Source organism: Anolis carolinensis, chromosome 6 (genome assembly GCF_035594765.1).
Source record: "Anolis carolinensis isolate JA03-04 chromosome 6, rAnoCar3.1.pri, whole genome shotgun sequence".
Lineage (NCBI taxonomy): Eukaryota > Metazoa > Chordata > Lepidosauria > Squamata > Dactyloidae > Anolis > Anolis carolinensis.
In genome coordinates this window covers 42,356,682-42,369,698 of record NC_085846.1, presented here as the reverse complement: position 1 = coordinate 42,369,698, position 13,017 = coordinate 42,356,682, and the positions used below count along the sequence as shown (strand labels likewise).

At 40.8% G+C, this 13,017-nt stretch overlaps 1 protein-coding gene across 5 annotated transcripts in view; it reads right to left on the bottom strand.

Moving 5' to 3' along the window:
* LOC100553063 (ankyrin repeat domain-containing protein 17) overlaps positions 1 to 9,856 on the bottom strand; it is a 114,772-nt gene extending 104,916 nt beyond the window's left edge. For 4 of the 5 annotated variants that reach the window (XM_062957510.1, XM_062957512.1, XM_062957511.1 and 1 more), the window contains exon 1: positions 9,274 to 9,855. In XM_062957510.1, the coding sequence (XP_062813580.1) occupies positions 9,274 to 9,726 (453 nt within the window). In that variant the 5' untranslated portion in view covers positions 9,727 to 9,855. Of the gene's footprint in view, positions 1 to 9,273 lie in introns of all 5 variants that reach the window. The other variant, XM_062957514.1, reaches the window with a different exon arrangement.
* Between the last annotated feature and the right edge of the window lie 3,161 nt (positions 9,857 to 13,017).

Genomic DNA, 13,017 nt, shown 5'->3' with positions numbered 1-13,017 from the left:
AGCCTGAAGGCCTAGGTTTTAACAGTGACTAACAGTGAATTTGCAGTTGAAGCTACTGTGTCAACTGCACCAATTCCTGGAAAAGTCTGATCAGGTCATGGTAACATCCTGCTTGGATTATTGCCATGCACTTCTGAGCACCTTTGAAAAAGTGCTCAGAAACTTCAATTGGCCCAAACAGCTGCAGCCAGATTATTAACTGAGACTGGCTATTGAGAATATACAATTCTCTTTTGCAACAGGACTACTGGTGGCCAATCTGTTTCAAAGTTCTGGTGATGATATAAAAAGCTCTACACAAGTTCAGCTCCAATAATTTGAAGGACAGCACAGTCCTATCAACAACCGGTTAGAACTACAAGATCTCCAGGAAAAGTCATTCTCTTTATGCTATTACTTTCTCAGACTTGTCTGTTGGGAACAAAGAAAAAAGCCTTGTTAGTGGTCACTCCCAGACTTCAGAACTCTCTTTGGAACTAGGATGGCTTTCTCCATGCTCTCCTTCCACCAGCATGTAACTTTCCTCTTCTGCCAGGCTTGAAGAAATTGACTGTGATGGTCATTTAGTGGTATGTTATGCTGTTTTATTTTTAATATATTTTAATAAACTTTAAATGGTCTTATCTCTGTAGATGGTTATCTGTTCTTTTTAATAACTTTTATGCTTATATTTTAACTGATGTTTTTGTATAACCTTTCTAGAGTATTGTACATTCTCAATGCTTCTTATGCTATCTGATGTCAGAGGCCAGCAAGGTTCATTCAGAAGTTTTAGATGATCCAAAGTATTGAGCCCAAATTATAAAACAATCAGATATTGGCAAGCAAAGCTTCTTTCTTACAAGGACTAATGTAACCTCAAGTTCATTTCCAGCAACAATCAAAATGTTATACTACTTAGCAAGTTCTACATAGTTAACCAAGTATTCTGAAGACTCATTTTTATAACCAAAATCATGTAACCTTCTAGATGTTGTCTGACAGCAACTCCCAGCACTTTTTATTTCTTTAATAACAGACTAAATTGCTTGGAGATATTTATGTAAGCATATTTCCTTGTCTTCAAAGGGACTAACACAATCTGTGGCCCTCCAGGTGTTTTGGACTTCAGCTTCCAGAATTCCTGACAAGCTAGTTAAGTTGGCTAGGGTTTTTGGGAGTCCCAAACACTTGGAAGACTACAGGGTTTGCTAACACATCATACTTCCAATAACAAAGACCCTGGTTATTTGAAGGTTCTCATATTGAGACGTAAGTTGTTCACTGTGGATCTAACTGATTAAACCATGACCTGTGGAATCCCATATGAAACCAATATATAAACAAGCCTTCTGTACCTTCTAGAACACTGCTACTCAAAGTGTGGGTCCCAAACCCAAATGGGGTCCCCTTAACTCAATGTGTGGTCCCAAAAAATTGTGGAAACAGTAAGTTTTCTGAATGCAACTTAGTTGTAGTTTTAGAGATTTATGCAGAACTTAGTACAGTATTTACAGTGAAGTCTGTGGAAAATGCTTCAGCTGTACTTCATAAAGAAGAGAAGCAACCTGTTTAGCAAGCCTTGCAAATGCTGATTTGTTATCAGTAAATGTTTGACTTTTATAACTACTTTATATAGCTACATATCCGGGGTCACGTAAAAATTCCTCAGGCCAAAAGGAGTCATGAGTGGAAAAGTTTTAAAAGCCCTGTTCTAAAACACTAATTATTATTAAAAATATCTCTTTGCTCAAATAGTTCTGGACCATTAGCACTTATATTACAATCCTACATTTTATTTTTGTTTTTGTATTAACAATTTGGTTTTAATGTAAGTTTGAGGATTGTGCAACATTTTAATATTGTGTTAGAGGTAAGTGGCATACAACTGTCCTAAAGAAATGTTTGAATATGATTGCAACTAACAAATCTTAAAAATAGATTACAATGATGTAAGCATCTTCTTCAACCTGGACTCCTACTAATAATTTCAAATCCGACTTCCACCAGTTCAAGCTAGTATGCTCAATGGTTAGAGTTAATGAGGCTTGCAGTCCACAATATGTAGAGAGCCCCAGGCTGTAGAAGGTTTTTCACAAGTCATAAAGTGATAAAAAAATCCCTTGCTCAACTAAACACAAACACTCTGACCAATCTGTCCTGATTCAAAATTTTGATCTAAATTTTGACATAGGCCACAAAGCTTCTGCATACAAGATATGGAATGAGAAGGGAAACCGACCTCTGTTTTAGTATGGGTATATTCCTTAGTAAAGTCTGCAACAGAAACTAATTTCTAAAAGAAAGTGGTGGTGCTGGAAAGCTGCCAGTTCTCCTTCAGCAAGGGAAAATTAACTGTTTTCTATGCAGGCTGTTGTGAAATGAGATCTACCATATACCCCTGTCTGCATGAAACCAAACTACCACTAGCACTCAACGGACACTGCTAAAAAAATTATTTGCAGACCCAATTTCCCTTAACTGTGAGAGTAAAGGCTTCTGCCTACGCATTCCACTTGTAGATAAGCTGTTCTCAGTCGGACATCCTTTCCACAACACTGTCAGCTTCACAGCTTCAGCACCTCTCTAATTTCATTATAATAAACAAGAAAGAAAGACAATTGCTGTTAGTTTTCTTCTTTGAAAGACATTTAAAATTGTCACCTCAAAGCATTAAGTAGTGGTTCTGCTGAAAGGAAAAACGAAAAATACAGGGCTAATTTCTTTGTAAATTAGAATGTTTCCCTCTTATCTTTTCTTAACTCTAGTTTTTCTGTGCTCCCAGATTCAGTCCTATCATTTCTTAAAGCTGGCACCATACACACCTTTACAATTAGTAAAAAATGTTTTGACAGAATTGTAGCCAATCTTTTTTTCTCCTTTGCCCTATAGCATGGTAAAATTGTAAAGCCTTCCATCCTGCTTCTCGGCAGGGGGTAGGACTGGATGGCCACGAGGTCTCTTCCAACTCTATGATTCTATGATTCTAGGAAGACTTTTAGAGAAGAAAGTTTATACGACCGAGGCAGGGTATAGTGTTTTTAGGTACGTTGATAGCTTTTAATTGTTTTAATGGTTTTAACTGCTTATTTTTAATAGTTCGCTGTTTAGTCCTATTTTAGTGTTTCTATTTTCTTACCTTTTAAATTGTATATCACACTATTTATGGTGTTAGCGGCTTTTGATCTCTTTTTAAAGAGATAAAGCAAGATCGAGATGATGATGATAAAAATAATAGACTACAACTCCCACAAGCCCCAGTATAGATAACGAATACCCAAGCTGTGATCCAGCAAAATGCACAGGAGCATTCGATTTCCACTCCTGCCTACATCAAGAATTTATTGACAATTCATATGCCATATCTTGCAAACTTCATCCTCACAGAAGGTACATGTGGATCTGCTGGTAGATTTCCACAGTGATCAACAGCAGATCAAAAAGGGCTTTGAACTCCCAGCTGTTGCAACAAAACAATCACTAGCTCTAAATTCTTCTGCTCAAATAAAAAAAGCAAAGACTATCAGCATACCTTACCAGAAGGCCTAACACATTTAAATGGCACAAGGCTGGGGAAAGCTGGCATAACATAATGAAAGGGAAAAGGTACTTAAATTACTTTGAAATGTCAAACATTTAAAAGGAAAAGTGTATCATGATGGTGTACTTTCTATAATACTCAGCAGAAGGCACTGCTCTGCAAGTGCAGGGGAAAAATAAAGAGCAATTTTGATTGCTTTTTGGATTGGAACACTTGCTAGAGTTATTTTATTTGATATACACATTGTTTTTCTTTTGTTTTAGAAAACTGCACTGACAAATTAATCAGAATTAACAGTTTAAGATTTAGGACTACCTTACTAAATTTCATCCACAGAACTAAAATTAATCCTTTTAAATTTTTAAATTTTATTGACTGCCTTTATCAATAGAAAAGTTTTATTTTTAAAGATGAGGATAAACAGATAATATATTATGTGATTATGCTATAATTCTATGATTAGAGCTCAGATTTATTATGGGATGCTTCTGCCTGATCAGGTCACGTAAAAACACAAAAATATGACCTGTTAAAATATAACAAAAAAAATTCAAAATATTCTTTGGTTTGATGTTATAATAAAACATCAGTACCATAGGAAAAAAGGGTTTTGAGAACTAAAATGCAAGCAGAATCAATATGAGAAGTTCACCTAGAATAGGCAGTCTATCAAATTCTTTCTTAAGGAGAGATTTGATAATGTTGATGCAGTGACTCTGCTGAGTACAATCATAAAGAGCTTGGAGGAAGCTATTTTATTCATTTAGGTTGATGGCTTTCAATCTTTGGCCTCCAGCTCTTGTTGGGACTATAATTTTTATTATCCCTTACCATTATTCATGATGACTGTAGTTTCTGATGGCTGACACTGACAAATACTTAAGAGATCCAAGTTTGGGGGAAAACTGAAGTATGACATTTTAAGAACCAGAAGCATAATTAAGAACTATCACTATACCTAGAAATAAAGTCTGTGTAGATTAAATGAAACTGAAACATCATGATCCAAAAAGGTGGCAGATCAATATGGACATCACATTCTGCAACAGCCAAAGTTGCTGTGTTTTTCAAAAGCAGGTTTATGCAGGTAGTGTGGTACATAATAAAACTAGATGTGATATGCCAGTGAGATCTGCTTTATTCAGGAACAAGAGCAACACAGATGGCGTAGTGGACTAAGTGACTTGAAGGTTGGGTTGCTGACCTGAAAGCTGCCAGGTTCGAATCCCACCCGGGGAGAGCGCGGATGAGCTCCCTCTACCAGCTCCAGCTCTATGTGGGGACATGAGAGAAGCCACCCACAAGGATGGTAAAAAACATCAAAACATCCGGGCGTCCCCTGGGCAACGTCCTTGCAGACGGCCAATTCTCTCACTCCAGAAGCGACTTAAGTTGCTCCTGACACGAAAAAAAAAACTCTGTATAAAAGCACTGCATGTCAAAGCCTCAATTTGGGACAGGCAAGATGTAGAAATGCTACCAACATGCAAGCTGCTCTTTTTTAATAGAAGAAAAAAGAGAAGATTCAAGTAGCACATTTAAGATACACTGGCTTATTTTTGCATGAGCTAGATTTCAACTCAGTACTACAGGCATCTAAAGAAGTGGTTTGAAATCCTCAAAAGCTCAACCTAAAATAAGCTATTCGGTCTTAAAGGTGCTGTTAGACCTCTTCCTTCCACCCTGCATTTTTTTCCTTTTAATGATTTGACTAAAAGCCTTATCACACCACACTATTATAGTGTTACTACTCCACTTCAACTGTCATTGTAGCACAATATAGAAAATATCTGGAATTTACAGTTTAGGGAGAATTGATTAGAATTTTTAACCAGAGTTCTTGGGCCTTCCTAAATTAGAAATATCTGGATTCCACAGAATGCTATAATGAGATAATAGCACTATAACAGTGTAAAGTGATAAAGACCTAACAAAGCCGTCTCTTTGAAAACTGGTCTTTTAATGAGGGTAATCTTATCAAAAGCATGACACTGATCAACAGTATTGTCTAGGTCAATACTCAAGCTTATTACCATACATTCAAGCCATTACTGCCTGGCAAAGATTCAGGACTTCCCTTGCTACCCAGTATTAGAGAAAAAAGCTTTCATCTAGATATTGATGATTCCCTAACTTCAGTGTCATATTTTCTGTTACTATCTGACAAGGTCTGTTTTCTGCTTAATGCAGTTTGTAGGACTAAACCTATCAAGACTATTCTCCTGACTCTTCATGAAAGCACTTAATTGTATTAACTAATCATATCTAGAACTCTCCAACTAATTATACGTGGCCTATCATAATAATTTGATTTTAAAATGCTAATGGTGCTCAGTGCACATATTTCCTTACAATATTCTGCCACAACATGTTTATACATGTATAATTTGAGAACACTGTATACATTTTTTTGATATGGCCCAAAACCTGGTACCCAAATAAAAAAATGACCTACTTCTTCCAAGGATAACACTGATGTTTCTTCTAGGACAAATGGAAATGTGCTCCATTTGGTTAGAACAGAGCTAGATGGTTAAATTTAACTTCAAATAAGGATTCGAAAAAAGTTTTCAATTAAAGACGCAACAACTTACCTGGATGAAATGGCAACTGAAACCAAGAAGCCTGATTTCAGAGTAAATATGGTTACAATCAGACTGTAAGATCACAGTTATATGCGTTCTTGTTAGGAACTCAACATACCTAAGATTTTGGAAAACAGATGCTGAGCAGCCAATACCTGGGTTTTTTGGAAGCCAAATACTTCATTAAGCAAAAGAGTCAATTCTGCGTATACAAACCCACAAAAAGACAGCAAATGAATACGTGAGCTGTTAAGACCTAATAACTTTGTAAAAGTGCCAATCCAACTGCCCAAGAAGGCAGGCCTTCCCTTGTTACCTTCATACATCTGGATCCCCCACTCCTTCCTTTCTCCTCGATGCACAGCTAAGGAGACTGATGGGCCCCTACAAGATTTCAGATTGTGAAAGTAAAAGAAACATGTGACTGCAGCCCCATGCAATACCTACTGGAAGGAAATTCTAGTCGGATTTAATATAGGACATATATATTATTTGGAACAAGTGAGAATTCTAAATAACACGATATGAATGCTCATTGTACTGAAGCTTAAGGAGCTATTGACCACACATGGGTGAATGCTTCAAGCCAACAATACACACTGGATGACTCCTTCAACCTCACCAGAATGACCAACCACTTATTTTCACTCCATCGTCTGTGTAACCATGGCATAGATGAGAGGCTGATACTCACCAGGAATGGTCACTCTAGTGAGGCTGAAGGAGCAATTCACTGGACTTCATGTCAACCACTTGTAGTGGATTGCTCCTTTAGCTTCAGTAGTGACCATTCATGGTGAGCATCAACCCGTCATTTTCACCATGTCTTCTGTGCAAGCATGCTGTAAACCCCTGCAGCAAGTGTAGCTCAGAGCTTTCCAAAAGGTGTGTTGTGACACTTTAGTGTGCCAGCTGCAACACACTAGCATGTCATGCAAACAAAACAACAAACCTCAGAGTCTACGTAAAATAAGCATTTGAAAATTATAAATGAAATATTTTTATGGGATACATTGTGCCCCCATACATTTCATTATTAGTCTAAGTCTGTGTCTGAATCTCTTATCAAAGATTGGTTTCACCTCCACTTTGCTAGTAAAACTGAGTAAAGCTGTGTCACAAAATGATGCATGTCAAAGAAAAGTATGTCACCAACCTGAAATGTTCAGAAAGCTCTGGTCTAGTTGTTGCTTGGGAATGGAGTGTGGCAGAGAGGTGGGTTCAGCTCTTCACAGACCCTTTCCATCCCAAGTAGGACTGTATCCACACTATAGAATTATATAGTATGGTGTTATAATTCTATAACACCATACTGATGCCCACTATGGAATTCTGGGATATGTTGTTTGGGGATATCGACTCTTCTCTGTCAGAGAATTCAGGTGGAGCAACACACTACAAACCCCAGAATTCCACAGGTGCCCAGAATTGGAAACAGTATTCCAGGTGAGGTCCAACCAAAGCAGAATACAAAGGCACCATGACTTCCCTTGATCTAGATCAGTGGTTCTCAACCTGGGGTCCCCAAATGTTTTTGGCCTACAACTCCCAGAGACCCCAGGTTGGGAACCACTGATCTACGCAGTATACTCCTTTTGCTACAGCCAAAAATTCCAGTCATTGGCTTTTCTGGCTGCTGCCTCACACTGTTGGCTCATATTCAATTTGTTGTCCACGAGGACTGCAAGATCTTTTTACATGGACTGATGTCAACCCAGGCATCACCCATCCTGCATCTTTGCATTTCCTTTTTTCTACCTTAGTATCTTACATTTGTTAGTGATGAAACTCATTTTGTTAGTTCTTACCCAGCTCTCTAACCTGTTATGGTCATTTTGAATTTGGATCCTGTCCTCTGGAGTACTCACTATCCCTCCCAATTTAGTGTCATCTGTAAATGTGATAAGCACGCCCTCTTTAATGAACGTTAAATATTGTGACTGCCTCCTGCAATGTGTAGTTTAGGGAGAGGCCTTTAAAGGACTCATCCAGAGAAGCCCTAAACTACCAACTTCAGAATTCTGCAGGAGGCAGGTACAGTATTTAAAGTGGATTAGGGTAGATAAATGCTCAAGTGTGAGCAGGCCTCTAGACCAGGCATGGGCAAACTTCATCCTGGCAGGTGTTTTGGACTGCAACTCCCACAATCTCAAACATGCCTGACTTAGACACTATACTCCTTTTGATACAGCCCAAAATCCCACTGGCTTTTTAGCTGCTGCCTCACACTGTTGGCTGATATTCAATTTGTTGTCCACAAGGACTGCAAGATCTTTTTACATGGACTGTTGTCAAGCCAGGCATCACCCATCCTGTATCTTTGCATTTCATTTTTTCTGCCTAAGTGTAGGATCTTAGATTTGTCTTTGTTGAAATTATTAGCTATCCCTTCCAATTTGGTGTCATCTGCAAAATTGATAAGCACGCCCCCTTCAATCCACTTTAAATGCTATGACTGCCTTCTACAGAATTCTGAAGTGTGCAGTTTAGGGAGGGGCCTTTAAACGGCGCATCCAGAGAAGCCCTAAACTACAAGCTCCAGCATTCTGGAGGCGGCAGTCACAGCATTTAAAGTGGATTCGAGTGGATAAATGCTCAAGTGTGAGCAGGCCTCTAGACCAGGAATGAGCAAACTTTGTCTTGTCAGGTGTTTTGGACTTCAATTCCCATAATCTTGAAAAACAGCCTAACAAAGTTGGAGTCCAAGGGCTTCATCATACTGGAGTTTGGATTCAGTTTAAATCCACTTTAGGGAGGTGCCTTTAAACATCTCAGCCAGATATCCTGGACCTCAGCAAACTACAAACCCCAGAATTCTGCAGGAGGCAGAAACCAGATTTAAAGTGGATAAATGCTCAAGTGTGATGAGGCCCCAAAACACCTTGCAGGAGGAAGTTTGCCCATGCCTGATCTAGACACTTGACTCCTTTTGATGCAGCCCATAATCCCATTGGCTTTTAAAGATGCTGCCTCTTACTGTTGGCTCATGTTCAACTTGTTGTCTATTGAAGACTCCAAGATAATAATAATAATGATAATGATGATGATGATCTAATGCAGTTACCAAACTCTGTTACATGCCAATGGAGATGTGCGTAGGTTAGGAAACGAGGCTAGTCTCCTCTTCTCCTCTCCCAAGAAGGGAGAGGCTAGCCCTGAAGAGATTACCTCAGACACTTCCTCGTCGTCCTCCTCTTCTTCGTCCTCTTCTTCGTCCTCCTCCTCGTCCTCCTCGTCCTCCTCCTCCTCGTCTTCCTCCTCCTCCTCTTCCTCTTCTTCCTCTTCCTCCTCCTCTTCGCTGCTTTCGCTGCTGCTGCTACTGCTGTTGCCCCCGCCGCCTTCCACTCCCGGGGGCCGCTCTTGCTGTTGCTGCTGCCGTCGGTGTCGAGCCCAGGTCCGCTTCGGCGGCGGCTGAGGGAGAAGAGGCGACAGCGGGCTTGGCGGCTGCTGTTGCTGCTGCTGAGGCGACGGCTCCTCTCCCTGGACGCGGAGGTCGCAGACGCGTGCCAGCCCCTCCGCGGTGGCCGGAGAGGCGGGCTTCCCCTCCTCCTCCTCCGCCTCAGCCCCGCAGCCCTTCTCCTCAGGAGCCGGAGGGGGAGGAGGAAGCGGCGGGAGCTCCATCGTCACTCTTGCCTCCACCGCGCTCTCGCCTGCCTGCCTCCCTCACAGCCTCTCTCTCTCGTTCCCTCACAGCCGGTCACCTCCAGAGCCGTCGCGCGAGGAAGGAAGGAAGGAGCAAGTGAGGCTGCGTGACGAAAATCTCGCGAGACTTCCGGGACCCCACGCGACCCGGCTCTCTCTTTTTCCCTCCCTGGCTTTTTCCGTCAGTCCTCTTTCAGCGCATGCGCGGCCGCCGGGAAAGGCTCGTGCCCTCCCCTGTTGCGCAGGCTCCGCGGCTGAAGCTTCCGGGTAGCGGCCCAACGTCATCTTCCCGCGCCGTTGAGGGATGTAGCGAAGGTGAGAACCGTTCTCGCTGCCGGCTTCCAGTTTCTGCCTGGTTTTTTTCCACTGCAGAGGCGGAGGTTTTCTTTTCTTTAAGGAAAAAAAACACCATTAGTTTCTATGTTGGACTTCTGCAATTTATATATTTATGTACGGGCACAGTCCCGTAGCCAGAAAAAAACATTCGGGAGGAGTTGAAACTCTCTCCCCCCGAGATGACATTTCAAGCCAGTGTCTCCTGATCAACAAGGCTCTGAAATTACCGCCATTGTGCAAAGGTTCTTCACAGGTAACAGGTCCCGAATCATTGCTCCCTCTTAAAGCCAGTTCTTGGCCACAAAGGACAATAGTTTCCACAATGGTCAGAAGTTTCATCCCTGTTTTCTACTACAGTAGAGTCTCACTTGGTCCCCTGGTGGTAGCGCAGTGTGTTAAAGCATTGAGCTGCTGAACTTGCAGACTGAAAGGCCCCAAGTTCAAATCCTGGGAGCGGAATGAGCGCCCACTGTTAGCTCCAGCTCCTGCCAACCTAGAAGTTCGAAAACATGCAAATGTGAGTAGATCAATAGATACCGCTCCGGCGGGAAGGTAACAACGCTCCATGCAATCATGCCAGCCACATGACCTTGGAGGTGTCTACGGACAACACCAGTTTTTCGGCTTAGAAATGGAGATGAGCACCAACCCCCAGAGTCGGTCACGACTGGACTTAACGTCAGGGGAAAATCTTTACCTTTACCTAGAGTCTCACTTATCCAACATAAATGGGCCAGCAGAACGTTGGATAAGCGAAAATGTTGGATAATAAGGAGGAAAAGCCTATTAAACATCAAATTACGTTATGATTTTACAAATTATGCACCAAAACATCATGTTTTACATCAAACTGACGGAAAAAGCAGTCCAATACATGGTAACATTATGTAGTAACTATGGTATTTACGAATTTAGCACCAAAACATCGTAGTGTATTGAAAATATTGACTACAAAAACATTGGCTACTAACAAATTGACTACAAATAAGGATGGAATTGCATTAAATAAACGTACAGTAACAACATTGTCGGAAATTAAATGTGTTAAAAGTTCAGTCCTTGCCACCTAGAGAAACAGCTGTGGGAGGCAGATTGCATTGGATAATCCAGAACGTTGGATAAGCGAATGTTGGATAAGTAAGACTCTACTGTACTTATTTCCTTTCCTTTCTCATGACGACGGGTTACATCAAGAATGTGAGTCAGCAAGAAATTTTCAGTCAAGCACAAGTTGTTCTGATGGTAGTCTGCTTTTTGGTGCCTGTTGCAGTTTTCCATCACACAAATGGTTTAGCAACCAATGCACCAAGCTTCTGATGAGCACCTTTGCCCCCCACTTTTCCAAAACACCACACCATACTTACAGAATGCACCTTGATGATGCATTAACAGAACCTGAAGCAGCTCTCAACATAATACAATACAAATCAAAGCACATTTAACAAGACAAAAATCACACAAAGCATAATACTGTCCAGAAATAAGACATAAATAAATATTAAGCATTAAAAACATTTAAAACCAATTACAATTATTGTGGAGACTCGTCAATTAAATAGTATATTTTGCTAAGCTCAGTGCAAATAGACCTTGCTGTCATTAGCAATTGAATTCATTCATCAAAAGCTTCCTTGAACAGGTGGGTCTTCAATTGGTTCTTGAAAGACAACAGGGAAGGGGGCAGTTTTAATCTCAATAGGGAGGGAGTTGAAAGGGCTGGGGCGGCTACCGAGAATGCCCCCTCTCTTGTTGCTCCCAACCACCTTTGAAAGAACTTCTGCTAGTTCATTCAATACTCTTGAATGTAGTTCATCTGATCCTGGAGACTTTAATTCATTTAGAGTAGCCAGGTATTCCTGGACTACTACTTTACCTATTTTGAGTTGCATTTCCCCTAGGAAACGTTAGGCTGTGTGATTTGGTTTCTGGATGCTCAAGTCCCATTATATACATCCATTGATGTAATAACATGCTATTACTTAAATAAAACTGCAAAATCAAGCTTTATTTTGGGCAGACATCCTCAAACTCAGTCCCTCCAGCTGTTTGGGCCTCACAACTCCATTGAACAAGCAGGCTAGAACTTCCAGGAGTTGGAAGCCCAAATTGGGGGGGGGGGGTGTAACAGTTTGAGGATGCCTGCCCAAAATAAACCTTGATTTTGCAGTTTTATATAAGGAACAGGATATTATTACACCAATGTATGTATCAAATGGGACTTGAGCAACCAGAGATTTTGGTATTCACGGAGAGGGTCCTAGAACCCTCAGAACAGATACCAAGGGTCCACTGTATTTATCTGTTGATTATAAAGCAACAGTGTTAGCATTGTGCTGTGGTGTTGTTACAGTGTTGGTTTATATTCACCACTGCTAACAGATGATAAGCTGCCAATGAAGGTCAGAGCAGATATCTTAAATACTAAATGTTATACACATCTGAAACAAGGGCAACAACAAAGTTAGAGGAGGAAAAACGTGACTCAGGCCCCTTTCACACAGTTGTATATAATCCACATTGAGCTGGATTATATGGCAGTATTGTGGATTATCTACTTTGATATTCTGAGTTATATGGCTGTGTGGAAGGGTCCTAAGAGAGGAGAGAGAAAAAGGATGTGTGGTGTTACAATAAGAGATATAGTGAGCAATAAAGAGCTGTGTCAAAGAACCGGGCTATGTGGTGTGGTCAATGAAATCTATGAGGCAAAAACAAGATGGGCACAGCATATAGCATGAACAAAAGGCAACCGTTGGACATGTTGACTAATGAATTGGATACCAAGAGTCCACTAGCAGCCCTTGGGCAGACCTCGTACCTGATGGGACAAACCAATAGTAAAGCGATTGGGCCGGAAATGGGAAAGAAAAGCACAGGATCGTATATTTTGGCAAATTGCGTGAATTTTGCGTGAAGTACAAAGGACTGGATTGA